A 24882-nucleotide genomic window follows, 5' to 3' on the forward strand; every position below is an offset into this window, starting at 1 on the left:
AGCTCTAACTGGGCAGGTGGGGATGAAACAGTTATTTAAGAACTACTCAGGGCAGAGAGGCCTTTTCAGGAGGCTAGACATCCTAGGACTGTATAGATTACATAAATAACACGATAAACACTTTTATGCTTGCATCATTATTTGCAGTTTGGATTACTTCTCTAGAACAGATTCTTTTTTTTTTTTTTTTTAAGATTTTATTTATTTATTTGAGACAGAGAGAATGAGAGACAGAGAGCATGAGAGGGAGGAGGGTCAGAGGGAGAAGCAGACTCCCTGCCGAGCAGGGAGCCCGATGCGGGACTCGATCCCGGGACTCCAGGATCATGACCTGAGCCGAAGGCAGTCGCTTAACCGACTGAGCCACCCAGGCGCCCTCTCTAGAACAGATTCTTGAAGCATTACTGTGTAGAACAGTGTTTTTGTTCATGACACTGTTAATACCACCAAATTGCTCTTCCTGACAGGATGTACCAACTTACATTCATACCAGCAAAATATGCCGTTTCACCACAGTCTTGCCAATGTTTCCATTTTTATTTTTATTTATTTATTTTTAAACATTTTTTTTAAAGATTTTATTTATTTATTTGAGAGAGAGAGAGAGTGAGAGAGAGAGAGCGCAAGAGGGGGTAGGGTTAAAGGGAGAAGCAGACTCCCTGCGGAGCAGGGAGCCCGATGTGGGACTCGATCCCGGGACTCCGGGATCATGACCTGAGCCGAAGGCAGTCGCTTAACCAACTGAGCCAACCAACTGAGCCACCCAGGCGCCCCAATGTTTCCATTTTAAAATATTAGATAATGTGGTCAGTGAAAGGTGATATTTCATTGTCGATTTTAATTTGCTCCTCTTTTCTCAGAGTGGAGCTCATTTCTCGTGGGATGGCTCCTCTGGGTATTTGCTCCCCCAAACGTATGCATCCACCTGTGCCTGCCCCCCGCACCCTGAGCTTGGTTGGTTGGTTGACTGGCTGGGTGGGTGGGTGGGTTGGAATTCCGCAAGATCCGAGGGGCGCTGTGAAGGACTTGCCGGGGGAGACCCTGCTCAAACGCCCACTGAGGAGAATGGGCCACACTGCAGGCTTCTCAGCAATGTTGAGGCCAGAGGTCCTCTGTGGTCAAGCTGCGCCAACACAATCCCCCATTCAGGATCCCCGCTCCCTGCCACACCGTGGGCATCTTCCTGAAATTCTCTGAGCAGAGGGGGGTGCCTCCAAAGAGACAAAACCCTTCCACTCAAGTCGTTTTCCCGAATCCACCAGGTCATGGCAGATAACGGTTTGCTTTTCCCTACAAGCTGTTTGAAATATACACGGACTTTGTAGCTTGTATTTTGGGGGACAAAGCCCTAGTTACCTGTCGTTCACCGCCCCTCCCTCCCAGTGTGGTTCCCAAGGCCCCACCGTGTCCCAGTACCTGTGGCAGCCCAAGTGCTTTCAGGAGCCTCCTTGGTGCCTCACCCGAGCCCCTGAAGGCAGGTGCTGGAAAAAGGGGGTGTCCTCGCAGCTCTTCGTGACTGCCTGTCTGGGTGGCCACATCTGGGGCTCACCGGTCCACCGGCTTAGCCTGAGGCCTGCTTCCGGCCTGGCCTGGCCTTGGGGGCCCGCGCACAGCGACCAGGCGGGAGGACCAGTCCCCAACCAGCCCCGGCTTCCAGCACTCGGCGCCTTCCCCACCAGGCAGCCCACCCCCCGCCCCGCGGCCCCGATGCGCAGCCTCATGGCTCCGGGGCGGGCTGGGGGGGCCGGGGGGTCACTCGAAGTCCTGGGGGCCCATCTGCACGAGACGCACAGGGTCCTCCCGGGTCCCGGAGCGGGAGCAGCGCTTCTGGCCCGGGCTGAACTAGCCCGGCCCAGCGCCTGAAACCCTGGCGGCGCTGGTTAGTAAGATGGGAGGATGTGGGAACCGTTTGTCAACTGCTCGTATTTCTTTCTCGGGCCGGGACCGCGGGAGCCGCCTCCAGCTCAGCCCGCGGGAATCCGGGACCTCTCCAGAGGCCCGACGGCCCTGGCGCACGGAGGCGCCCGCCTCGGCCCGCGCCCACTGCCGCCGCTTCGGCCCCCGAGGCCGGCTCTCCGCTGCACGCCCGGCGTCCCGACCCAGCCTCCGCGCCCCTCCAAGCGCCCGGCCAAGCGCGGCCGCCGCCGCTCCGCCGCCGCCGCCACTCCCCCACATTCCAGAGGCCGCAGCGCCGTCTCCTTCCTCGCATTCCTGCCCCCACAAAGGAGTCCCTCCGCCCCCCGCGCGGCCGCCGGGAGGAGGGGGCGCGGCCCGGCGCCGCCGAGCGCGCATTCCTCCGCCGCGCGCGCCCCTCAGCGGAGCGCCGCGGCCCCCGGACCGCGCGTGGCCGGCGCCGCGACCCCGGCCCGGCGCCGGCCCCGCCCCGCCCCGCGCCCAGGGGTCCCGGGGCGGGCTCCGGGCTTGGGGCGGACGATGCGGCGGCGCGGCCGGAGCGGCGGCGGGAAGCGGAGGCGGAGGTGACGCGCCGGGCCGGCGGGCCGGGCCATGCAGCGCTCCCGGGCGGCCGCGGACGAGGCGGCCCTGCTCCTGGCCGGGCTGGCCCTGCGGGAGCTGGAGGCGGGCGGCGACTCTCCAGGCCGGGGTCGGCGGGGGCCGCGGCCCGGGCCGGGAGACGAGGCGGCGCAGGCGCTGGGCCGCAGAGGGAAGGGCGGCGGCGGCGGCGGCGGCCCCGAGGCCGGGCCGGACGGACTGAGCCGTGGGGAGCGAGGCCCGCGGCGCGCGGCGGCCCCCGAGCTCAGCGCGCAGCCTGCGGGCAGCCCGCGGGCCAGCCTGGCGGGCTCCGACGGCGGCGGCGGCAGCGCCCGCTCCAGCGGCATCAGCCTGGGCTACGACCAGCGCCACGGCAGCCCGCGCTCCGGCCGCTCGGACCCGCGCCCCGGCCCCGGGCCGCCGTCGGTGGGCAGCGCCCGCTCCAGCGTGTCCAGTCTCGGCTCCCGCGGCTCGGCCGGCGCCTACGCCGACCTGCTCCCGCCCGGCGCCGGCCCCGCGCCGACTCGCTCCCCGGAGCCTGCGGGGCCGACCCCCTTCCCTCTGCCTTCGCTGCAGCTGCCCGCGGGCCGAGAGGGCGGCCCGAGCGCGGCGGAGCGGCGGCTGGAGGCGCTGACCCGCGAGCTGGAGCGGGCGCTGGAGGCGCGCACGGCGCGGGACTACTTCGGTGAGCGAGCCCGGCCGCGCCGCCCCCCGCGCCCGGCCCGAGCCCCCCGGCGCCGCCGGGGTGGGCCGCGCGGAGAAGAGCGTGTCTCGGAGGGGTGGGCGGGGGCGAGTGCGCGCCGCAGGGTCCGAGGTTTATTTAGAGCGGCGACTTCGCCTGTGAGTCTCCGGCCGAGGAAGGGGTTCTGGCCGAGTGAGTTGGTGCACTCACTGTTCCTCACTTGAGGAACCAGCCATGTCGGCCGGCGGAATTAGCCGTTTTCGGATCATTTCTTCTTCATCCTTAGCGCTTGCCTCTGCTCATCCTGCACTGCGCTTTGTGATCGGCAGTGCAGGACCCCGCCGTGCTGGTGTTCCCGTAACCCCCGGCAGTGTGGGGAGTGGACAGGAGCAGGGAGGTGGACTGGGCCGGGTACCACGGGACCCTCCTGACCCGAAGCTTTGGTAATGGCAGTGACCGGGGGCAGAGTGTGTGAGGGAGGGGAAGCCCACCCTGAGGTGTAAGGGGGCCAAGCCGGTCACACTGGGCTGTCCTCGCTCTGGGCTGTGCAGCGTGTATGGGCTGTTCGCAAAGGGAGTCCTGCTTCGCAGCAGTTGCAAAGCGCACCAGTCTCTTGACAGCCTCTGTTTCCCAGGCTGACCCTGGCCTCCCCATCCCTAAAGTTCTTCGGATAACTCGTAGGACTCTTAACTGCGGTTCCTCCCTCCCTTACGGATAAATGATAAATAAGGAGGAAGGCGGAGGCACCTGGCTTTGAGCGGGCGGGGGTGGGAGTGCTTATCTTGCCCAGCAGGACGGAGGCTGCCCAGGGGTTTGTATCTTTCATGCATTCATTCCAGCCAGCAGCTCAGGACCGCCCTGAACTGGATCCTGAGGGAGGAGGAGGCTGTATGTGACTAGGTGGGGGCATTCCGCGCAGGAGGAAGAATGTGGGCCAAGGGAGGCGAGTAAGGATGCGCTTTGTTCCACTCTGCGCCCAGGGTGACAACCTGGGGGGGCTCAGGTGTTCAAGGGAGTGTCTGGGCCACAGGGTCGGTCTGCCTTTGGGAGGGGGCTCGTCCGGAAGGGTTTCAGGCCCATCTGGAGAGTTGGGGTGAGAATGTGTGGTTTGGTAGGTCTTGGGGCTGCCAGGCGGGTGGCCTGGGAGCGCAGAGATGGGTCAGGAAGCTGTTGCCTCTCCTGCTGGGCAGGTGCCAGGAGCCGAAGCTGCGGTGGTCTTTTTAAGAAAAGGACTCCTGTGCTCTCTCCAGGCGAAAATGCCTGTGTCCTGTCCCCCTGCACTGTAGGGCCCGGGGCGGGGTGGGTTCTGTGAGCCTCCGCAGCTGCTCATGGCTCTTTGTGTGAAGCTGAGGTGGCCAGACCAAGCAGGTAGTGGGAGAGTGAAGAGCTGAAGCTGGTGGGTCATCCTTTCTAAAGGGGCCCGTGGGAGCCACCGAGGAGTGGGAGGCGAGGGATGGTAGGTCTTCTTTTTTCCAAGGGAAACCAGATCTAGGTAACATTTTCCTAATTTATAAAAATATGGGCAACTATCTGCTTGAATTGCTGATAACTTAGTGCTGATAATTTGAGTTTTGGGAGCTCTAAAAAGGGGCAATGTCATCCAATTCAACTTGAATAATGCATAGTTCTGCAAAAGGAAGTCGGCAGGTAGCATGAGCTCAAAAGGGCTGTCTGATATTCCACATGCTCCATGTGTTTCTTCCTCTTTGTGCCATCCCCCCTTCTCCTTGGCCCTGACACTTGCTGACCTCCTGGTCCCTCTCTCCGTTCATTGACATCTTTGGAACATTCCCACGTCTCCTCACCAAGTTCCGCTGCCCTTAGCCAGCCAACAGCCTCAGGCTTCCGGAACCTTTTTTTTTTTTTCCCCCAGAACCTCTAACTTTGGTGACCTCCCTCCCTTCTCTAGAGCCACCTCCTCCCAGGGCCACACCCTGTTTTTCCGTCCTCGGGCAGTCTTCAGTTCTGACTGCCACCTGGTCTCACTCTCTGGTTCCTCGAATCCCCTGCCCTGCAGACCCCTGACTCCGAATCAGTGCCCCAGCACCCTTTCTTGCTGTTATACTGGGGGTGGGGGGTGGGGTGATGGTCTTGACCCCCTGTGATCTTCTGGACACCACCCGTCGCCCTAAGCCTTGGTCCGTTCCCTCTTTTATTCCCTCAACAATCTTCCTGTCCCTCTGGCTCCTGCGCTTGCTTTCGACTTTGCGGAGAAAGTTGAGGTCCGCAGTTGCAGGCTGCCTGTTACCTCAGGGTGTCAAGTCCACGTCCAGAGCTGAGGACCACAGTCATTTCCCCTCCAGCCCCCAACTCCTCCACCTTCGGCTGTCCTCTTTCCACTGGCCCTTTTTCTTTGGTTATAAGGATATACAAAGCGTCTTCCATTAAAAAGAAAAGAAAAGAAACAAGGCGAGGAAGAAGCAAACCCACCCTTGTATGTCCACAAAGGCTTGCTGCATGCTCACCCTTCCCGCTTAGAGTCTCCCCTCAGCTGTCTGTCTCCCCTCATGGGACTGAGCCGACTTTTGCACAGGACCCTGGTGACGCCCAAGCCCAGCCGGTGTTTGCCAGGCCTTGGCCTCTCACTGTTAACATCCTACAGGTGGAGTCCGCTCTCTCCGAAATGCTGTACTCCCTGAATTTTGTGTGGACTCTGTGCTCCTGGTTCTCTTTCTTCAGTGTCTTTTTATTAAAGTGATGCAAGCACGTATTTAGAAAAAAAAAAAAGCAAAAAGAAGCAAAAATGAATCATACAGAGTCATAGCCTCTCCTCTTGTCCCGCCTCCCGTCCTGCTTCCCACGGGGCGACTGACTTCCACTCTTCACCACGGATTCTGGTAACTTAGGAAAGTGACAAGGTCAGGTGTTCGGAGTAGATGGACAAGGGTAAGGGGGAGGCGGTTGGTCATTTTCACTTTAGAAAGATGAGTCTAGCAGCAGTTTGCCGGATGGACTGTTGGGCCGGGTGTTGAGGACGCTCTTGAAATGGCCTTTGGGATGAGAATTCGTGACGTTGAATCAGGCCAGTGGAAGGGAAGGGAAGGGAATGAAGTGGCAATTAGGGAACAGAGGAGCTGAGATTCAGCGTTGGAAGTTACAAAGAGAGGGTAGACCTAGATGCTCCCTGAAACCCAGCTACGCGCAAGTGCTGTCTCCCGAGCCGGAACCCGGAGGCAAGAGCAGTTTTGTGGGAAATCCAGAGCTCTGTTCCGGACCTGCAGTGGTCTGGGGCCAGCTGGGAGGTGGATCCGTGACTCAGGGGAGAGGTCTGGGCTGGGGCAGAGCGCCAGGAGCCCTCGGCAGGGGGTGAGGCGTTGAGCCGTGGGTGGGACCCCGGGGAGCCCGGGTACAGCCACATGTGGAGACCTGCGGGCCTGGTGTGTTTGGCGTCTGCATGTTCAAAACGTGTAAGTTAGTAATTCATTTCAGGGTGGAAAGATTTCACATACAAATCTAGATTTCTAGCTGCTTTTGAAAATTTTGACCCCTTAGCAACTCTGGGCCTGCGTTCCCACCCAGTAGCCATCCACAGCCGAGGCTCTGTTCTCCATTCACCTGGGTCCCCCTCAGCCGCCTTGACGTGTCTGCCCGGTTTTGAGGGCATCCGAGCTGGCCCTCCCTCCCCTGGGAAGGCCGAGGCATGGGAGGCCCAGGATAGTGCAGGGAGCTCCCACTAGGGCTGGGATGGGAGAAGAACCAGAAAGCTAGGTGTGGGTCAGATCCTGGAAAGGAAAAAGGAGGAGCCGGTCCGCCTCTAGAGCAGGGTCAGGACGGAAGGCCCGGAGGTCTGCACAGTCAGGAGACGAATGAGTGTGGATTGAGCTTTCTTGACTCGGGGCAGCGCTGATGGGCGAGAGGCTCAGCGTGGTTAAATGCTAACGAGAGAGATCTGGGAGAAAGCAGGAGAGAGAGGGTGAGGGCAGCATGTCCTGGAGCAGCCAGCAGACTTAGGGTCTAGAAGCCCATCTTCATGCCCTGGGGGGTGTGGGAGACCCTGGGTAACTGAAGAGGACTTCCGGGCTGGCGGCCCACGTTCTGGGTCCCTGGCATTGCTGGTCACCCTTTTCCTTACCTCCCCTTCCCTGCCTGCTGGGCACTGTGCTGCTAGGGGTGGTCCTCGATTCCATCCAGGAGTCCCAGATGCTTGCATGGCACCTTCCTCCCTGATTTCTTCTAGACCTTAGCTCAAATGCCAGCCTGTCACCAGGCCTTCTCCTTCATCATCCTATTTAAAACTCACACACTCAGATACTTAGTCAGCCCTGTTTTCCTCCATAGCACTTATTTACCTGTTGTCATCTGTCCCCCTCCACGGGCGCAGAGGCTCCTTGAGGCTGGGGACTTTCTTGGTGCATGGCGGAATCTCCAGCACCATGTGGCAGCGCAGCAAGTTGACCGACGTGCTGGTTAAACAAGAGAATAGATTCACCTTCTGCTCCAGATGAGGAAAGCAGGGCTGGTGGGGGGGGGGGGGGGCGTTCAGTGACCCTGCCCTGGTTGTGTCTGTGTGCTCTTTATTCTTTCTGGCTCAGAGACAGCGGAAAGGATTTTGTGTCAACCCAAGAACAGGTCACTGGTGAAGGGGCTCAGAATGACTTTCTAGTATTAACATGTCATTAATAGGGGAGCTTGGGTGGCTCAGTCGGTTAAGCATCTGCCTTTGGCTCAGGTCATGACCCCGGGGTCCTGGGATCGAGCCCCGCATTGGGCTCCTTGCTCAATGGAGAGCCTGCTTCTTCCTCTCCCTCTGCTGCTCCCCCTGCTTGTTCTGTCTCGCTCTCAAATAAATAAATAAATTCTTAAAAAAAAAAAGATTATTTATTGACAGAGAGAGAGAGCATGCGCACGAGTGGATGGGAGCAGGGGGAAGGGCAGAGGGAGAGGGAGAATCTCAAGCAGACTCTGCATTGAGCACGGAGCCCAACGTGGGGCTCGATCTCACCATCCTGAGATCATGACCTGAGCCGAAACCAAGAGTCAGACACTTAACCGACTGAGCCACCCAGGCGCCCCGCGTGTCATTAACATTTTGCTGGCAAGGACGGTGTTGGTGAGCCCTGACTCTGTGCTGGGTACTGTCCTTACCTCTTTGAATCCTCACACAACCCCGAGCACAAAACCCAGGATACCCACTGTTAGTAACTGAGCGGCGGAGGCCTTGGCAAGTTCGTTCGCCCAAGGTCAGGCAGCGTCCGCACAGTCCTGGTGCTAACCTCGGCTCTCTCCTGCCTCTCCCCTTAGGCATCTGCATCCAGTGTGGGCTTGGCATCTACGGAGCAAGGCAGGCGTGCCAGGCCATGGGGAGCCTTTACCACACAGATTGCTTCACCTGCGACTCCTGTGGTAGGTCACCTCTTCCTTGGCCCTCTTGCGCCACGGACCCCCTTGCACCTAAGTCCCAAGCAGATGGGCCACCCAGCTCTGGCCCAGGTGGAGAGTGGAGGAGGCTGAGTTGTAGCCCCTTTCCTTCCGGGCCTGGACTGTTTGGGAGGCCCAGGCCCCTGGGGGGTCTGCTGGGCCCCAGGGAGGGAGGTGTGGAACCAGGGAGCAGAGGCTCCTGGCCATAGGGAAAGGCTGCCCCTGGGGCTCTCGGCGCTGGGGCGTCCGTCCTGTGCAGGCTGCTGATGTCTCCTGGCTGCCTGGGTGTGGGGCTGATACTTCTTTTCCTTGCAATTTACGTTTTCTCCCAATTTGACACACAGTATAAACTATAAATGTTATACTGTAACTAGACAAAGTTCTAAAAAGAAAAAAGTAGCTGTTACCCAATCAGCCTAATAAATCTACACTCTTAATTCTACTACCGTTCCTTCAGGCTTTGTCCCCAAGCAAATGTCTTTCATTTATTTACACTAAGCATTTTATTTTATTTTAAAGATTTTATTTATTTATTTGAGAGAGAGAGAATGAGAGACAGAGAGCATGAGAGGGAGGAGGGTCAGAGGGAGAAGCAGACTCCCTGCCGAGCAGGGAGCCCGATGCGGGACTCGATCCTGTGACTCCAGGATCATGACCTGAGCCGAAGGCAGTCGCTTAACCAACTGAGCCACCCAGGCGCCCTACACTAAGCATTTTAATGTTTTATTTTATAGAAGTGTAATTCGTGCACAGTGTTAAGTCAGGTAGTCCCGAGAAGCTATTTTTGCAATAGCAAAAAACCGCTCATCTTTCCACTCCTGGTCCCATTCCCCAGCGGCAACCACTTGGTATTTTTTTAGCAATTTCTAGAATCTAGTAGACACCTTCGTATCTGTAACATGCATATACTGCTCTTTTTTCTTTTCTTTTAAGATTTTATTTATTTATTTATTTATTTATTTATTTATTTATTTATTTAACGCAAGCAGGGATGTGTCACTTCTGGCCTTACTTTTGTTATGACAGATGAGGAACAGGTTCTTATACTGCCCGTTTCTCTTCCTTCCGTTTTCTCAGTGTACTCCCATCATAAATTGCAGTTAAGTCAGTCAACAAGGTTTATGTTACTTTGACTATTTAAAAATTCACTGCAGAGCCAAGAATTATACTGTGATTACATCCCCCCCACCTTTTTTTTCCCCCTTATAGTCTTTTACTTTTCCTGGAGTTTTTTCTTCCTTTTTTAAATATTTTTTCCCCCTTGTATTGGCTTGTTTCATCATTATCTTCACTCCCCTCCCCACCCCCCGAGACTCCATTATATAAGGCTTCCTACTGAATTTCCATTGGAAGCCTCGTCAGTCTGAGTTGGTTGTCCTCTGGACCCCTGTGGAGTGCCCATTCTGTGTCTTCCCATGTATACTCCATGAATTGAACCCACTATTTCCTGGAAGCTTTTATTTATTTATTTATTTTTAAAGATTTTATTTATTTATTTGAGACAGAGAATGAGAGAGACAGAGAGCACATGAGAGGGGGGAGGGTCAGAGGGAGAAGCAGGCTCCCCGCCGAGCAGGGAGCCCGATGCGGGACTCGATCCAGGGACTCCAGGATCATGACCTGAGCCGAAGGCAGTCGTTTAACCAACTGAGCCACCCAGGCGCCCTCTTGGAAGCTTTTAGCTGGGCATGACAGAGAAGCTGCTGAGGAGGCTTAAACTTGGAAAATATTTTTTGGCTTAATGAACTGGGAGCCCAGAGATAGGGCTGGCTTCAGGTTGGGATTGATCTAGTGCCTCAGGCCCTATGAGTAGCTTGGCTGGGTTTCCCTTGGGTTTGGCTTTTTCCTTAGGGCAACTTCTCTTATGGTGGTGAAATGTCTGAGACTTCTGTGATACCCCACTAGTCTGGAGGAAGAGGGGGCATCTCTTCTAGTTATGTTTTTAGAAACTTCTTTCCCAGAAAGCACCTAGCAAATATCTTTTTGTATGTCATTGGCCAGAGCATCTCACACATCCATTCCTGAACCAGTTTCTTGAATGGTGGGGAGAGCTATGATTGACTGACTTGCCTGAGTCTCTGAATAATACCGTAATAAGGGAAGAGGAGTTACCTTTATACTAGTCAAGCCCATCCATGGATAATGGGAGTGGATTCAGGTTTCCCTTGAATGAACCAGGTTGTCTGAGGTAAGATTGGATACTGAACAACTTGGAGGAGAAGGAAGGAATCAAAGCTGTGAAGCACTGCCTACAAGATTTTGCTATCGTTCTCTTAGAAAGGGCACATGGGAGGTCAGTGTTCTGAATTCTGCTATGTCTGAAATGCCTTTATTCTACCCTCATACTAGATTTGGAATGGATTTCTAAATTTGAAACAATTTTCACTCAACCTTTTATTTTTTAGAGATTTTATTTTTAAGTAATCTCTACATCCAACATGGGGCTTGAGCCTACAACCCTGAGATTAAGAGTCCTACTCCCCGAGGGCTAAGCCAGCCAGGCACCCCTCCCTCAGCATTTTGAAGTCATGGTTTCATCTTCCAGCAGCCACTGTCGCGGCTACGTTCTGATGCCATCCTGATTCGCGTTTGTGTGTGATCCAGGTTTTCCTTTGGGGAACTCTTGGGAGGAGGACTGCCATGTTGCACAAATCCTGGCTATAATGGCGTCTGGAAATGGCCGTGTTCTGCACACGGTGGCGCCATTTACGTAGATCTAACGCAGTGGTGCTTCTGACGTCGTACAATACAGAAGCCTGACTTAGGATATCTTATTGTGTTTGGTGTAGGCTTTTAGCCATTGTGGGTGCCCTGGGCACACACGGAGCCCTCTTGGACTGGAGACTTGCCCCCTCAGTTCTGGGATTTTTTTTTTTTTCTTTGGTACTATTTATTTTATTCCCATCTTTTTTTCCTCCGGAGCTGAATTCACCAGTGTTTAATCAAGATAATGCATTCTGTCCAAGTTGAGTTTATTTGAAGAATCCTAGGGTGGATTCACATTAAAAAATTCATTAATGTAGGCGTGCCTGGCTGGCTCAGTCAATAGAGCATGCGACTCTTTTTTTTTTTTTTTTAAGATTTCATTTATGTATTTGAGAGAGAGAGCTAGTGAGAGAGAGCATGAACAGGGGGGAGGGAAAGGGAGAAGCAGACTCCCCATTGAGCAGGGAGCCCAATGCAGGGTTTGATCCCAAGGCCCTGGGATCATGACCTGAGCTGAAGGCAGAGGCTTAAATGACTGAGCCTGGACCCAGGTGCCCCTGAAGATTCAGGTCTTTTATCAATTTGGGGAAGATCTCAGCTATTTCATTTTCAAAAGTTGCTTCTCTCCCATTCTATTATTTATTTCTAGAATTCAAATTAGGAGTATTAGACTTTCTCATTCTTTTGTGTCTTTTTTTTTTTTAAGATTTTTTTTTTTTTTAAGATTTTATTTATTTATTCATGAGAGACAGAGAGAGAGAGAGAGAGGCAGAGGGAGAAGCAGGCTCCCAAGGAGCAGAGAGCCTGATGCGGGACTCGATCCCAGGACCCTGGGATCATGACCTGAGCCGAAGGCAGACGCTTAACCATCTGAGCCATCCAGGCGCCCTTTTTTTTTTTTTAAAGATTGTATTTATTTATTTGAAAGAGAGAGAATAAGCGGAGAGGGGGAGGGGTTGGGCAGAGGGAAAGGGAGAAGCGGGCTCCCTGCTCAGAGCCAGATGTGGGACTCCATCCCAGGACCCTGGGATCATGACCTGAGCTTAACCAACTGAGCCACCCAGGTGCCCCTCTATTGTGTCTCTTAATCTCTTCCTCTCATATTATCCATTTCTCTGTCTCCCATTCTGTTTAATTTCCTCAGATCTGTCTTCCAGAAACTAGGATCCAGATCATTCATTTTCTTCTCTTCAGCTGTGTTTAATCTCCTATTGAACTCTTTCATTGAGTTTTTCATTTCATTGATTGGATTTTTTTTTTTTTCTAGAAGTTCTCTTTGGTCCTTTTTTCAAATCTGCCTCAACATTTTTGATAGTGTCTTGCTTTTTATCAAGATTGGAAATATATGAAGAGTGTAAAACATACTAATCTTGAGTGTATTACAGCTTGATACATTTGTACCTGTCTATGTGCCCATGTGATCACCATTCAGATCAAGGTATAGAACATTTCCATCACCCCAGAAGATTACCTTATGTCCCTTCCAGTCATCAGTACATGACTTTTAAGCTGTACTGATGATCACCATAATTTGGTGATTATAAATAAAACTGTTGTATTGTGTCTATGTCGCCTGACAGATCTTTATACTTATTTTTCTTTCTTTTTTTTTAAATATTTTATTTATTTTATTTATTTTTTTAAAGATTTTTTATTTATTTATTTTGACAGAGACAGTGAGAGAGGGAACACAAGCAGGGGGAGTGGGAGAGGGAGAAGCAGGCTTCCCACCGAGCAGGGAGCCCAACGCGGGGCTCGATCCCAGGACCCTGGGATCATGACCTGAGCCGAAGGCAGACACTTAACGACTGAGCCACCCAGGTGCCCCTATTAGTGAGATTTTAATGGGAATTTCTCTGATGAGTAGTGGAGACTCATATACCTTTTTATGTCTGTTGGCCATTTGAATGCCTTTGTTTGTAAAATGAAGTCTTTTGCCCATTTCTAAATTGGGTTGTTTGACTTTTATTGATTTCTAGGAGTTCTGTATGCATCTTGGATACCGAGTTCTGTGTTGGATATATGTGTTGTAAATTCTTTTCCTAACCTATTCTTGCTTCATTACCTTCTTAATGATGTCTTCTGATGAAGAGAAATTCTTAGTGAAGTCCAATTTATCTTTGTTTTCAGTTACCGCTTTTAACGTCCTGTCCAAGAAATCTTTGTAGTCTCAGGTTTTGGACATCTGTTTTTATTTTGTAAGCATATTAAATACTCGTATTCTGTATCCAATAATCCTAATATCTAATGTCTTTGAAGTCCTACTTCAATTGTTTATTGTTTCTCCTCACTCTTGGCCATGATACCTTATTTCTTCACATGTTTTCATCATTTTTGATTGTGGAGGTCTGTCTGTGGGAATTGGGTGAGGTCTGTGTAGAGGGGGATTTTCCCAGGGCGTATTTTCAAACTTCAGTAAGAAAAGTTTTAAACTTGAATGGGGGCAAAATTGTTTTTCTCTTATGAGTATTTTGACTCATGGACTTTTTTTCATGACATGTTTTGCAGTACAGTCCTTACTCTTTTTGATGCACAAATTTGGCCAGAGGAGGTCCTTTTGGGTTGGTCCCTGTGCCCTTTTGGCAAGTCTCCATCGGTCTTCGAGCACTTCTTTACTGTGGCACAAAATGTTTCAAGTTTATCTTTGTGTGTGTGTGTAACTGAGTTCAATTTACAGATGGTACAGCAAACAGATCTTAAGTATGTAGTTCAAAGACTTTGGATACATGTATATGTTTACGTATCTCATACCCCTAACAAGGATACAGAAAAATTTAAACACCCTAGGAACTCTAATCTTGCCCTTTTTTAGTTGATGCCCAGTATTTCCCATCACATCTGCCCAATCAGTGTTCTGATTTCTACCACCATAGATTAGTTTTGTCTCTCCTAGAACTTAATATAAATGAAGTCATAGATTATATGCTATTTTGTGGCTGATTTTTTTTTTTTTTTTTGCTAAACATGTTATTTTTTTTAAGTCCCTGTGTCTTTTTTAAATGATTTTATTTATTTATTTATTTATTTTAAAAACTTTTATTTATTTATTTGACACAGAGAGAGAGAGCACAAGTAGGGGCAGTGGGAGAGGGAGAAGCAGGCTCCCCGCCAAGCAGGGAGCCTGATGCGGGGCTCGATCCCAGGACCCTGGGATCATGACCCGAGCCAAAGGCAGACGCTTAATGACTGAGCCACCCAGGCACTCCTACAGATTTTATTTTTAAGTAATCTCTACACCCAACGTGGGGCTCACGCTTAGCCCCAAGATCAAGAGTCGCCAGCTAGGCGCCCCTAATCCACATATTATTAGTAGCTCACTCCTTTTTATTGGCCGAGTAGGATTTTATTGTATGAATCTACCACAAGTTGTGGTAGATTCACACACTGATAGATTGTGCTGTGAACATTCTCGTATAGGTCATTTGTGGACAAATGTTTTCATTTCTCTCTTGGGTAAATTCCAAGGAGTGGAATTTCTGGGTCATAGGCTAAGTGTATGTTTAACTTCGTAAGAGATTGCCATACTTTTCCAAAGGGGTTGTGCCATTTTCATACTCCCACTAGAAATGTTAGGGATGTATTATTCTACATGTTTGCCAATAATTGGCGTTTTCGTCTTTTTAATTTTAGCCATTCTAATGGATGTGAAGTGGTATCTTGTGGTTTTAATTTGCATTTCCCTGATGACTAATAAGGTTGAGCTGCTTTTTGTCTGCTTCTTGGCCATTTATATCTTCTTTTATGAAGTCTGTTCAGGTCTTTGGCTCAGCTTTTGAATTGAGAGTTACTTTAAAAGTCTTTTATTATTTAGTTGTAGGAATATATATATTCTGAGTACAAGTCCTTTTCAGATGTATGTTTTGTGAATATTTTCTCATAGTACTTTTTTTTTTTAAGTGGGTTCCAAGCCCAGCATGGAGCCCAGTGGGCTTGAACTCATGACCCTGAGATCAAGACCTGAGCTGAGATTAACAGTCGGACACAACTGACTGAGCCACCCAGGCACCCCTAGTTTCTTCTTTCTTTCTTTCTTTCTTTCTTTCTTTCTTTCTTTCTTTCTTTCTTTCTTTCTTTCTTTCTTTCTTTCTTCTTTCTTTCTTTCTCTCTTTCTCTCTTTCTCTCTTTCTCTCTCTCTTTCTCTCTCTCTCTCTCTCTCTCTTTCTCTCTCTTTCTCTCTTTCTTTCTTTCTTTCTTTCTTTCTTTCTTTCTTTCTTTCTTTCTTTCTAAGATTTTATTTATTTATTTGACAGAGAGAGACAGCGAGAGAGGGAACACAAGCAGGGGGAGTGGGAGAGGGAGAAGCAGGCTTCCCGCGGGGCAGGGAGCCCGATGCGGGGCTCGATCCCAGGACCCTGGGATCATGACCTGAGCCGAAGGCAGACGCTTAATGACTGAGCCACCCAGGCATCCCGCCCCTATTTTCTTATAGATAATTTAAAAATATATTTAATGATATCTGTATCTATCTATATATTTTTAAGTTTATTTTTTTTAGTAATCTCTATACCTAATATGGGGCTTGAACTCACAACCCGGAGATCAAAAGTCACATGCTCCACTGACTGAGCCAGCCAGGTGCCTCTTAGATTTCTCATTTTTATGTTTAGGTTGATAACCCACTTCATATTATTCTTTTTTTTAAAGATTTTATTTATTCATTTGAGCGCAAGAGTGTGAGAGAGAGAGCACGAGCTGGGAGGGGGGATGTGGCAGAGGGAGAGGGACAAGCAGACTCCCCGCTGAGCAGGGAGCCCGACATGGGGCTCATTCTCAGGACCCCGAGATCATGACCTGAGCCAAAGTCAGACGCATAACCGACTGAGCCACCCAGGCGCCCCTCATAATATACTTTTGTGTATAGTGTGAGGTGAGGAATTGAGTTTCATTTTTGTTCCGTATTTCTTTTTTTTTTTAATTTTTTTATTCTTATGTTAATCCCCATACATTACATCATTAGTTTTAGATGAAGTGTTCCATGATTCATTGTTTGTGCATAACACCCAGTGCTCCATGCAGAACGTGCCCTCCTCAATACCCACCACCAGGCTAACCCATCCTCCCACCCCCCTCCCCTCTAGAACCCTGTTTGTTTTTCAGAGTCCATCATCTCTCATGGTTCGTCTACCCCTCCGATTTCCCCCGCTTCATTCTTCCCCTCCCGCTACCTTCTTCTTCTTCTTTTTTTTTTTTCTTAACATATATTGCATTATTTGTTTCAGAGGTACAGATCTGAGATTCAACAGTCTTGCACAATTCACAGCGCTTACCAGAGCACATACCCTCCCCAGTGTCCATCACCCAGTCCGTATTTCTTTTTTTTTCTCCACTTGTCACAGCACCATGTGCTGAAAAGAGTTTGCTTTCCCACTTGTGTGTTTATTGAAATATTTATGGGCCTATTTTTGCACTCTCTTCTGTTTCACTGATCTTTCTGTCTTTCCTTACCCCAGTGTTACACGGTCTTGATTACTTGAAGTCTTCAGATAGGTAGTGTAAGTCTTCCAGCGTTGTTGATCTTTTGCAAGATTATTTGGCTATTCTAGGTTCTTTGTATTTTTATATAAATTTTAGAATTGGAAGTCAGCCCTCAACACAAGGGTTTGAAAGAAGACAAAACAAACAAATTAGAATTGGCATGTCAGTTTCCACAAAAAAAATAAGAATGCTGGGATCTTAATTGCGTGGCATTGAAGTCTAGATCAATTTGGGGAGAATTGACATCAGGATGTTTGAAGCCATGAAGATGATTGTCAAGGACTGAGATTTTTCTCCCTACTTGTAAGCTGACAGGTTTATCTGCCACTGTTCCGCTGATGCTGACTGAAGACATGAGCCCCCTGGGGCAGAGCCTTATAGCCCTGCAGACAGGATGAGCTTCACCTCTGAATCATGCTGCATGCCCTCGAGTCCCGCAGGGGTGATGCAGAGGGGCCCCGGTGGATGCTGCACATGTAGTCGGTCTAGGGAACCCTGAACTGAGGGAACCCTGATGTTTTATAATGGGCAGTCAGCAAAGCTCTCTGACCCTTGTTTCTGAGGAACACATTATCTGTATTATAATGGACAGCAGACAAAACCTGCTTTCTACTTCAGAGGGAGATAAGCTAGCTCTGTCTTCTAAGCAGTATGTTTCACAAATGTCCTCAGGGAGGTAATTCAGAACAAACGCTGCCGGTCCTCGGTAAGATGGGCAGAAATGTGAGAGTCTCAGCAGAGAGCGGTCTTCCAGCAGTATAGCGCTCTCTTTACGGAGGTCTTTTGAAATTTCTCTCAGCCAAGTCTGGTTTGGCAGGGTGAGGGTCACACACGTCTTTTATTAAATTTATCCCTCAGAATTTTGCAGGGCTTTTGGGATGCTATTAGGAATGCAATTTTAAAAATTCCAAGTTCATTTTCCCACCATTTGTTATTGCAATATACAAAGATACTTGGTTTTCACCTTCTGACCACCTATCCTAGAACCCTGATAAACTCAATTATTAGTTCTTTTTTTTTTTAATTTTTAAATAGATTTTATTTATATATTTGACAGAGAGAGACACAGCAAGAGAGGGAACACAAGCAGGGGGAGTGGGAGAGGAAGAAGCAGGCTTCCTGACGAGCAGGGATCCCGATGTGGGGCTCGATCCCAGGACCCTGGGATCATGACCCGAGCCGAAGGCAGACGCTTAACGACTGAGCCACCCAGGCGCCCCTCATTTATTAGTTCTAGTAGGGTTTTTTTTTTAAGATTTTATTTATTTACTTGAGAGAGAGCGCACTAGAGAAAGTAAGCATGAGTAGGAGTAAGAGGGAGCGGGAGAAGCAGGCTCCCCGCTGAGCAGGGATCCTGATGCGGGGCTCGATCCCAGGACCCGGGATCATGACCTGAGCTGAAGGCAGATGCTTGACCGACTGAGCCACCCAGGCACCCCGTGTTCTGTTTAATTAAAAAAAAAAAATTATTATTAGCACAGCAATAACCTAGTATTAAAGGGAAATGTTAAAATTTGCCCATGATCTGCTTCTCATCTGTTGGAGGCAAGTTCTGAGAAATGGAAACAGGGGCCCCATCCCTGGGTTCCAGTGGCCAACGGACCCCCTTCTCGATCCTCGTCCTTGCAGGCAGACGACTTCGAGGGAAGGCGTTCTACAACGTGGGTGAGAAAGTCTACTGCCAGGAGGACTTCCTGGTGAGTCAGAGCTGGGTGCCCGGCCGGCGCCATGGGTGGGAGCAGGGGAGGCAACCCTCCTGCTTCACATGGAGGCCTGGGGCCAGGAGGCAGGTGCCGGCTGGGCAGCCAGGGTCCCTTTGTCACATGACCTTCCGGATCCTCTGTCCCCTCTCAGTACTCCGGGTTCCAGCAAACAGCTGACAAGTGTAGCGTGTGTGGACACCTCATCATGGAGATGGTGAGAACCTCCCCCAGACTCCTGGAGCCCCTCTGCCACGGGTGGTCTTAGGACCCACCCTTTCACCTGTTGCAGACCTGCCAAGGGCTCAGAACCAGAGCCTCTTCCGGGGGCTGTGCTGAGCCTTCCATCTGCACTGACCCTTCAGTGCCTCCCACCCCCAGATCCTGCAGGCCCTTGGGAAGTCCTACCACCCAGGCTGTTTCCGGTGCTCAGTGTGCAACGAGTGCCTGGACGGGGTGCCCTTCACCGTGGACGTGGAGAACAACATCTACTGCGTCAGAGACTATCACACGTGAGTAGCCAGCATGGGGGCGGGGGGGGGCAGGTGGGACTCCTGCCGTGTCTCCTGCCTCCCCCGGAAGCAGTTTTCCAACTGGCCTGTCTGTCTTCTCTCCATTCTTGGCCTTGCCACTTCTAGCCTCCCCTGGTGTGGGGGCAAGGCATGGATCTCTGCCTTGAGCCCTCTCTTGCATGATTCAGCCACCAGCCGTCTCTTTCCTCTCCTTGCCTTTGCCTGCACGTTCCCCCTCCTAGTAGGGGCGGGAGGACTCGCCTGGCTGCCCCACCCACATCTGCCTCTCTGCTCCCAGTGGCAGGCTAGGCCTCTTCCGCCTGGGGTGGGGTTTTGGGGTCTCTACGGCCATCCTTTCCCTGCCTGTCTGGTATCGCTGTGATGAGCAGCCAATCCTTTCTCCCCTGCTGGGGCTCCAGGCCTGGCCCTCTGAGCTCTGGTCCCGTGCTACTGCCTTGCATGGGGTGGGTGCCCTGCACAGATCCCTGGAACTCTGTGTGCAGCCAGGCTTTGCAGGGGTCTCAGCGAGGGGAGGCCCAAACCTGGACATTAGGGGATAGGGAACTCACAGGGAGTGTGAGGGAGAGGGGAGGGAGAACCTGAAGCCATCCTGGAGGAGGTGATGGGGTGGATGTGAATTGGGGAGCCAGATAAAAGGCCAAGAAGGCACCACAGAGGCGGCGCCCAGCCCAGTGTGTCCACACAAGGAAAGGGGTCCTGATGCTTGGGCCATGTCAAGGGGCTACTGTGGGTGGGTCTGCCTTGCCGCCCTTGGCCTCTCGCCACTCAGCTGGTCACTTCTGGTTTCCTTTATTCCTCCAGGGTTTTTGCACCAAAATGTGCCTCCTGTGCCCGTCCTATCCTCCCTGCACAGGTAGGAACCACTCACTGGGAGATGATCAGGTGCCTGGCCCAGCCCGGCCTCGGCCTGCTTTTACTCAGGTTGGCCCCAGGTCTTGGGAGGGATGAGCAGATGCTCCTGTCCCATATCCCTCAGGCCCATAAGTGCCCACAAGTCCCTGCATGAGTTAGAAATGGTGGCCCTCAGCTTCATTGCCCATGGACAGAAGGATCACTCCCAGGGTCTGTCAGCGGTGCAGGGTGAGGTGGTAGGGGGAGCAGGCGAGGGAAGGATGCAGTCCGGGCAGGAGACATCCTCGGGTGGGGCGGCTCTCGGCATCGGATAAGGCCTCAGGATAAGTCCACACGCCTCAGCTGGTATAGCCTTATGTCCCCAGCTCCTGCCAACTTCCCGTGACTCAAAACAACACAGTCACCTTCGCATCTAAGCACATTCTGCTTCCACTGCCTAGAACTGCCTTTGTTATGGCCTCCTTGGGTAACTCATTCATTTTGCAAATCTTAGCTCGGGTGTCACTTTCTCCAGAAAGCCTTCCCTGATTCTCCAAGGCCTCCTATGTACCCTGGGGAAGCAGGCCTGGCCGTGGTCTTTCCTGACTGCAAAGAACAGAACAGAACGTGTGTACACACATTGACACCCACGTGACCGCTCTCGCGGATGCGTGTGCGTGCTGTCGTGAGGCGTAGCTGCGGGAGGATGTCCGGGCATGTGTCCCGCCCATGGAAGCAGCAAAGTGGGCGTGAATGCACGTCTGCCGTGCCAAGACCGTGTTGTGTAGGTGTGTGCGCCTGAAACCCCAGTGTGCTGATTGTGTGCAAACCCCATCTCATCCTCCAGGGCTGTGAGACCACCATCCGTGTGGTGTCCATGGACAGAGACTACCACGTGGAGTGTTACCACTGTGAGGTGAGCCTGGGGCCCCCGGGAATGCTGGTGGCCAGGGCAGCCCCCCTCCACCTGGAACTCCTTTTCTCTGTGTTCTGTGGGCCCACCTCCTCCTTTATGATTCTGCCCCATTCGCCCCGCCCTCCCCAGGGAGCCCTCTCCCTTCTCCCCAAGATATGTTCTCAGCCCCTATTTCCCATTCAGTCACCTATTTATTGAGGATTTACAGTGTGTGGGGTGCTGGGGGTGTACAGAGAATAAAAATAAGGAGTCCCCCCTCTTATGGCAGCGATGAGTGCTCGCGCAGTATCCGTATAGGGTCACCATTGCTATCAAGGGTGACTTGTCAGGGTACATAGGAGGCCTTGGAGAATCAGGGAAGGCTTTCTGGAGAAAGTGACACCCGAGCTAAGATTTGCAAAATGAATGAGTTACCCAAGGGGGCCATAAGAAAGGCAGTTCTAGGCAGTGGAAGCAGAATGTGCTTAGGTGCGAAGGTGACTGTGTTGTTTTGAGTCACGAGAAGTTGGCAGGAGCTGGGGACATAAGGCTAAACCAGCTGAGGCGTGTGGACTTATCCTGAGGATGGTGGAGAATGATCGTGAAGGGTGACACGATGGCATGACCATTTTTGGAAAGGGTGCTCTTTGCCATGCAGAGAATGAATAGAGGAAGAGGGCATGGGGCTGGGGTTCCCTGAGGAGGCCGGTGGAGTCAAGGTTGTGGTCTTGGGTTCAGGGTAGAACACTGAGTTGTGTGATGGTCAGGTAGTTAAAAGGGACTGGACTTGGGCCATGACTGGACGGGGCAGTTTGGGGGTTAGGAGTTGTCCATTAGGGCTCCAGAAGAGAGTGAGGGCGAGAGGTGGAAGGGAGAAAGGCTCTAATTTGGGACACTGGGGACATCTGGGTGGAGATGTCCTTGGGGCAGCTAGACATGCTGTCTCAAAGACTCTGTCCTTGGGGCAGCTAGACGTGCTGGAATTCAAAGACTCTGGCTGCAAGTGTAGGAATTTGGGAGTCGTGGACACACATAGCTCTCTCCTCTCTGATACTCTGCCCTGTGGTTTCTCATTGCCTTGGCCTCCCCAGATTCTCAATGCAGGGAGAACAGTGGGCCCTCTTTGGGCAGCCTGGACAGTCTCTTCAGGTAGTAAGTTGGGGCAGTTGTAGGGCTCACCTCACGAATCTCCCTTCTCTCAGAGATCACTGACCTGCCTTGTCTGTCGTCCGGGGTCTGAGAACTAGTGTTTCATATCTTTTACCTGGTTTTTCATTGTTAAAGGTAGGATGGGAGATTCAGTCCTTGTTACTGTCATGGCTGGACACCGAGTCTCATCATGAACATGTAGGTGAAGCCAGGGGAGTGAATGAAGTCTTCCAGAGAGAGCTGTGGGGGCAGGAGCGGGGGCTCAGGATAGCCCAAGGAACACCAATGTTTAGGGGGTGCATGGAGGCAAAGCAACCATACGGGGAGGCCGAGAATGAGTGAACGGAGGTAGGAGAGAAACTGAGAAAAGCACGTTGGGTTTAGGGCCCCAGTGAAAAGCGGTGTCCATGAGAAATCTTCAGTAGCAGTCAAGGGTCTATTTGGAACCAGGTGGCCTCAGGTGGGGCAGGTGGCCCAGTGGGAACTGGGATCCTGCTGGGGGACCAGGGAAGGAGGAACAGAAGCCAGCATGGCCTACAGAAGGGCCACAGTGTCCCCTCTGATGTAACAGAGCATCCTGTCTGCTTCCTGGGGACGACTGCTAAGCACAGGGAAGGTTGATGCTGAGAGCCAACGAACAAGGTGAGCTTCAGGTGATGCACAGCCAGAGCCTCGGGGCTGCTGTCCCCAGGGAGACCCTTGGCCAGGAGTGAGGGTCTCCAGGCCCTTTTGCTCGGCCCCTCTCTGGAGCGTGGTGGTTAGTGGTGGGGCCCGGTCAGGGTCCGGTGGCAGGACAGGGACATTCCTGGAATGTGACTTGTGTGGAGCGGGGCAGGTGTTGGTCTCAGGGCCTTGGGGAACAAATGTCAAAGCAGGTTAGCTCTGGATGTGGTGAGAGTGTGACCAAAGGGGTCTCCTTGGGCTGGGGCGCAGAGGAAGGAAGAAGCTGGGCAGTTGGCCTTGCCCCAGTCCTGACAGTGCACCCTCCATGCTGCCCTTCCCGCTTCTTGCCAGTCATTTACTGAGGTCCAGTAAGAATCTCACCACTTGTTAACACAGAGACAATTAGCCTATAAAGTATATTGCAGTGGGAAAACGGTAAGGTACAGGACAGAAAACACAACTCCTTGTTTACTGATCTCTCCCGATTTTTCTCCTCCATCTCTTAAGGTGCTGGGGTCAGGTATCTGACCTACCCACCTCCCCCAGTCACCAGTGACCCTTGTGTGGTAGGATCCAGGAGACACTTCTCAGTTGTCACTGTCCTGACCTCTCGGTGGCTTTCTGCACGCTGACCCTCCCTCCGTGACTCTCTTCACTGTTTCTTTAGGACCATCCATTTTTGGTTTTCCTAATTTTTATTTTCCCCTCAAATCCCTCTGGCTCAGGTCTTCCTCTACTTTCCGCTTCATGTGGGAGCCTCTGCGGCTTAGCTGTGGGTCCACTTCTCTTTTCTAGTTATCTGCACTCCCCGGGGAGACATAACCTGTTGTTTGTTGTTTGTTGAGATTTTATTTATTGCAGAGAGAAAGAGTGAGCAGGGGGAGGAGCAGAGGGAGAGGGACAGGCAGACTCCCCGCTGAGCGGGAGCCACACGCGGGGCTCCATCTCACCACCCTGAGATCATGACCTCAGCCAAAATCAAGAGTCGGAGGCTCAACTGACTGAGCCACTCCAGCGCCCTAATCGGTTGTTGTTAAAAGCCATCACACTTCTGGGCTGATGCCCCCGTGGACTGCCCAGCCCTCCTGCAGATTCCAGCAGCTTCCAGGCTGGTGTCCGGCTATTTGGGAGTCTAAGGGGCAGCTCCGGTTGACCGTGGCCGACCCTGGGCTCCAGATCCCCCGCCCCCAAAGCCCAAGTCCTTCGGAAGTTGCGCGGGGCGGGGCGGGGCGGGGCGGGGCGGAGATCCGCCACACCCCATTACTCTCCTGTGCCCCCCTCGCTGACTGTGGGGTTGGGGCTGTGTTCTTCCCTAGGACTGCGGGCTGCAGCTGAGCGGGGAGGACGGACGCCGCTGCTACCCCCTGGAGGGCCACCTGCTGTGCCGCCGCTGCCACCTGCGGCGCCTCCGGCCCGGCCCCCTTCCCTCACCTGCCGTGCACGTCACGGAGCTCTGAGCGCCGGAGGGGAGCCCCGCTGGGGCCGCGCGTGCGCGCGCGTGCGTGCGCGTGCGCGCGCGTGCGTGCGCGTGCGAGAGAGCGCGCCCGGGCGGGATGGGTGACCAGGTCAGTGTCGCAGCTCCGTGTCCCGGGGGCGCGGCTGCCCCGCTTCCCCCCCCCCCACATGCCACCGAGCTGTCGTCCAAGGGGCCGGCCCCGGGGCGGAGCTGCTTCTATTTATTCACCGTCTGTGCCTCCTCCCGCCGCTTCCTTCCTTCCCGGCCCTGCCTGGCCCCCCCCCCCCCCGCCCCACGCCGGCCTTCCGTTCCCGGGCCCCTGCGCCCCGCGGCCTCGGGCCGGCTCCCAGACCGCGTGCAGGGGCGCGGGGTGCAGGGCCGCCTTCCCCCTTCCTCCCACTGGCCCCCCGTTTCCCGGTTCAGAAGGGGCCCCGTCTCAGACCTCTCCTGGGGGGGCGGGGGTGGTCTGGCAGGCGGGGGTTGGCGGAGGGCACGCGTGTTTGCGTGTCTCCTAAGAGCCTTTGGTGGGTGGGAAGGGTGTCCTGTGCGGGTGGGGTCACAGGAGGGAGTGAAGAATGACACCCTTAGGGAGCGGGGGCCTGCCAAGGAGCCCTGCCTTTGGCCACAGTGGGATTTGGTCACCGGGATTCTGATGGGTGTTTTCGGCCACCATCCCGCCCGGGTCTCCCCAAACCTGGCTCCTGGCCTGGGGACCACCCCTCCCTCCGGCCGCCTCCGCTCGCCATCCTTCAGCCTTGGGAAAAGAACCTTCTCACGCAAATTCCAGCCACAGGGCTCTCGGTCAAGAGAGACCACGAGGGGGCGCCCTGTCCGCGTGGCAGGGCGAACACCTGTTGCAGGAACGCTCTGTGTATCAGGCTCCACGACAAAAGCGTATGATTTGACTTAAATTAAGTTTGTCCTTTGAGAATATTTTCATTTTC

General features: G+C 52.8%; 1 protein-coding gene across 6 annotated transcripts in view; it reads left to right on the top strand.

Annotated features, from left to right (window-relative positions):
• Positions 1 to 2337: 2337 nt before the first annotated feature.
• Positions 2338 to 24882, top strand: part of WTIP (WT1 interacting protein) — a 33034-nt gene continuing 10489 nt past the window's right edge. For 2 of the 6 annotated variants that reach the window (XR_006793547.3, XR_010408217.1), the window contains exons 1-8: positions 2353 to 3175; positions 8414 to 8515; positions 18341 to 18408; positions 18566 to 18628; positions 18793 to 18923; positions 19746 to 19797; positions 20623 to 20691; positions 23799 to 24047. Coding sequence is in view for 3 of the 6 variants with exons in the window: in XM_045891244.3 (XP_045747200.1) it covers positions 2506 to 3175; positions 8414 to 8515; positions 18341 to 18408; positions 18566 to 18628; positions 18793 to 18923; positions 19746 to 19797; positions 20623 to 20691; positions 23799 to 23939 (1296 nt within the window). In the remaining 3 variants the exon portion in view is untranslated. Of the gene's footprint in view, positions 3176 to 8413; positions 8516 to 18340; positions 18409 to 18565; positions 18629 to 18776; positions 18924 to 19745; positions 19798 to 20622; positions 20692 to 23798; positions 24850 to 24882 lie in introns of those variants that run through there. The other 4 variants (XR_006793549.3, XM_045891244.3, XM_064581398.1 and 1 more) reach the window with 4 other exon arrangements.

The sequence above is a fragment of the Mirounga angustirostris genome, unplaced genomic scaffold, assembly GCF_029215605.1.
Source record: "Mirounga angustirostris isolate CCGP_5_RB_7025 unplaced genomic scaffold, mMirAng1.0.hap1 SCAF_16, whole genome shotgun sequence".
Lineage (NCBI taxonomy): Eukaryota > Metazoa > Chordata > Mammalia > Carnivora > Phocidae > Mirounga > Mirounga angustirostris.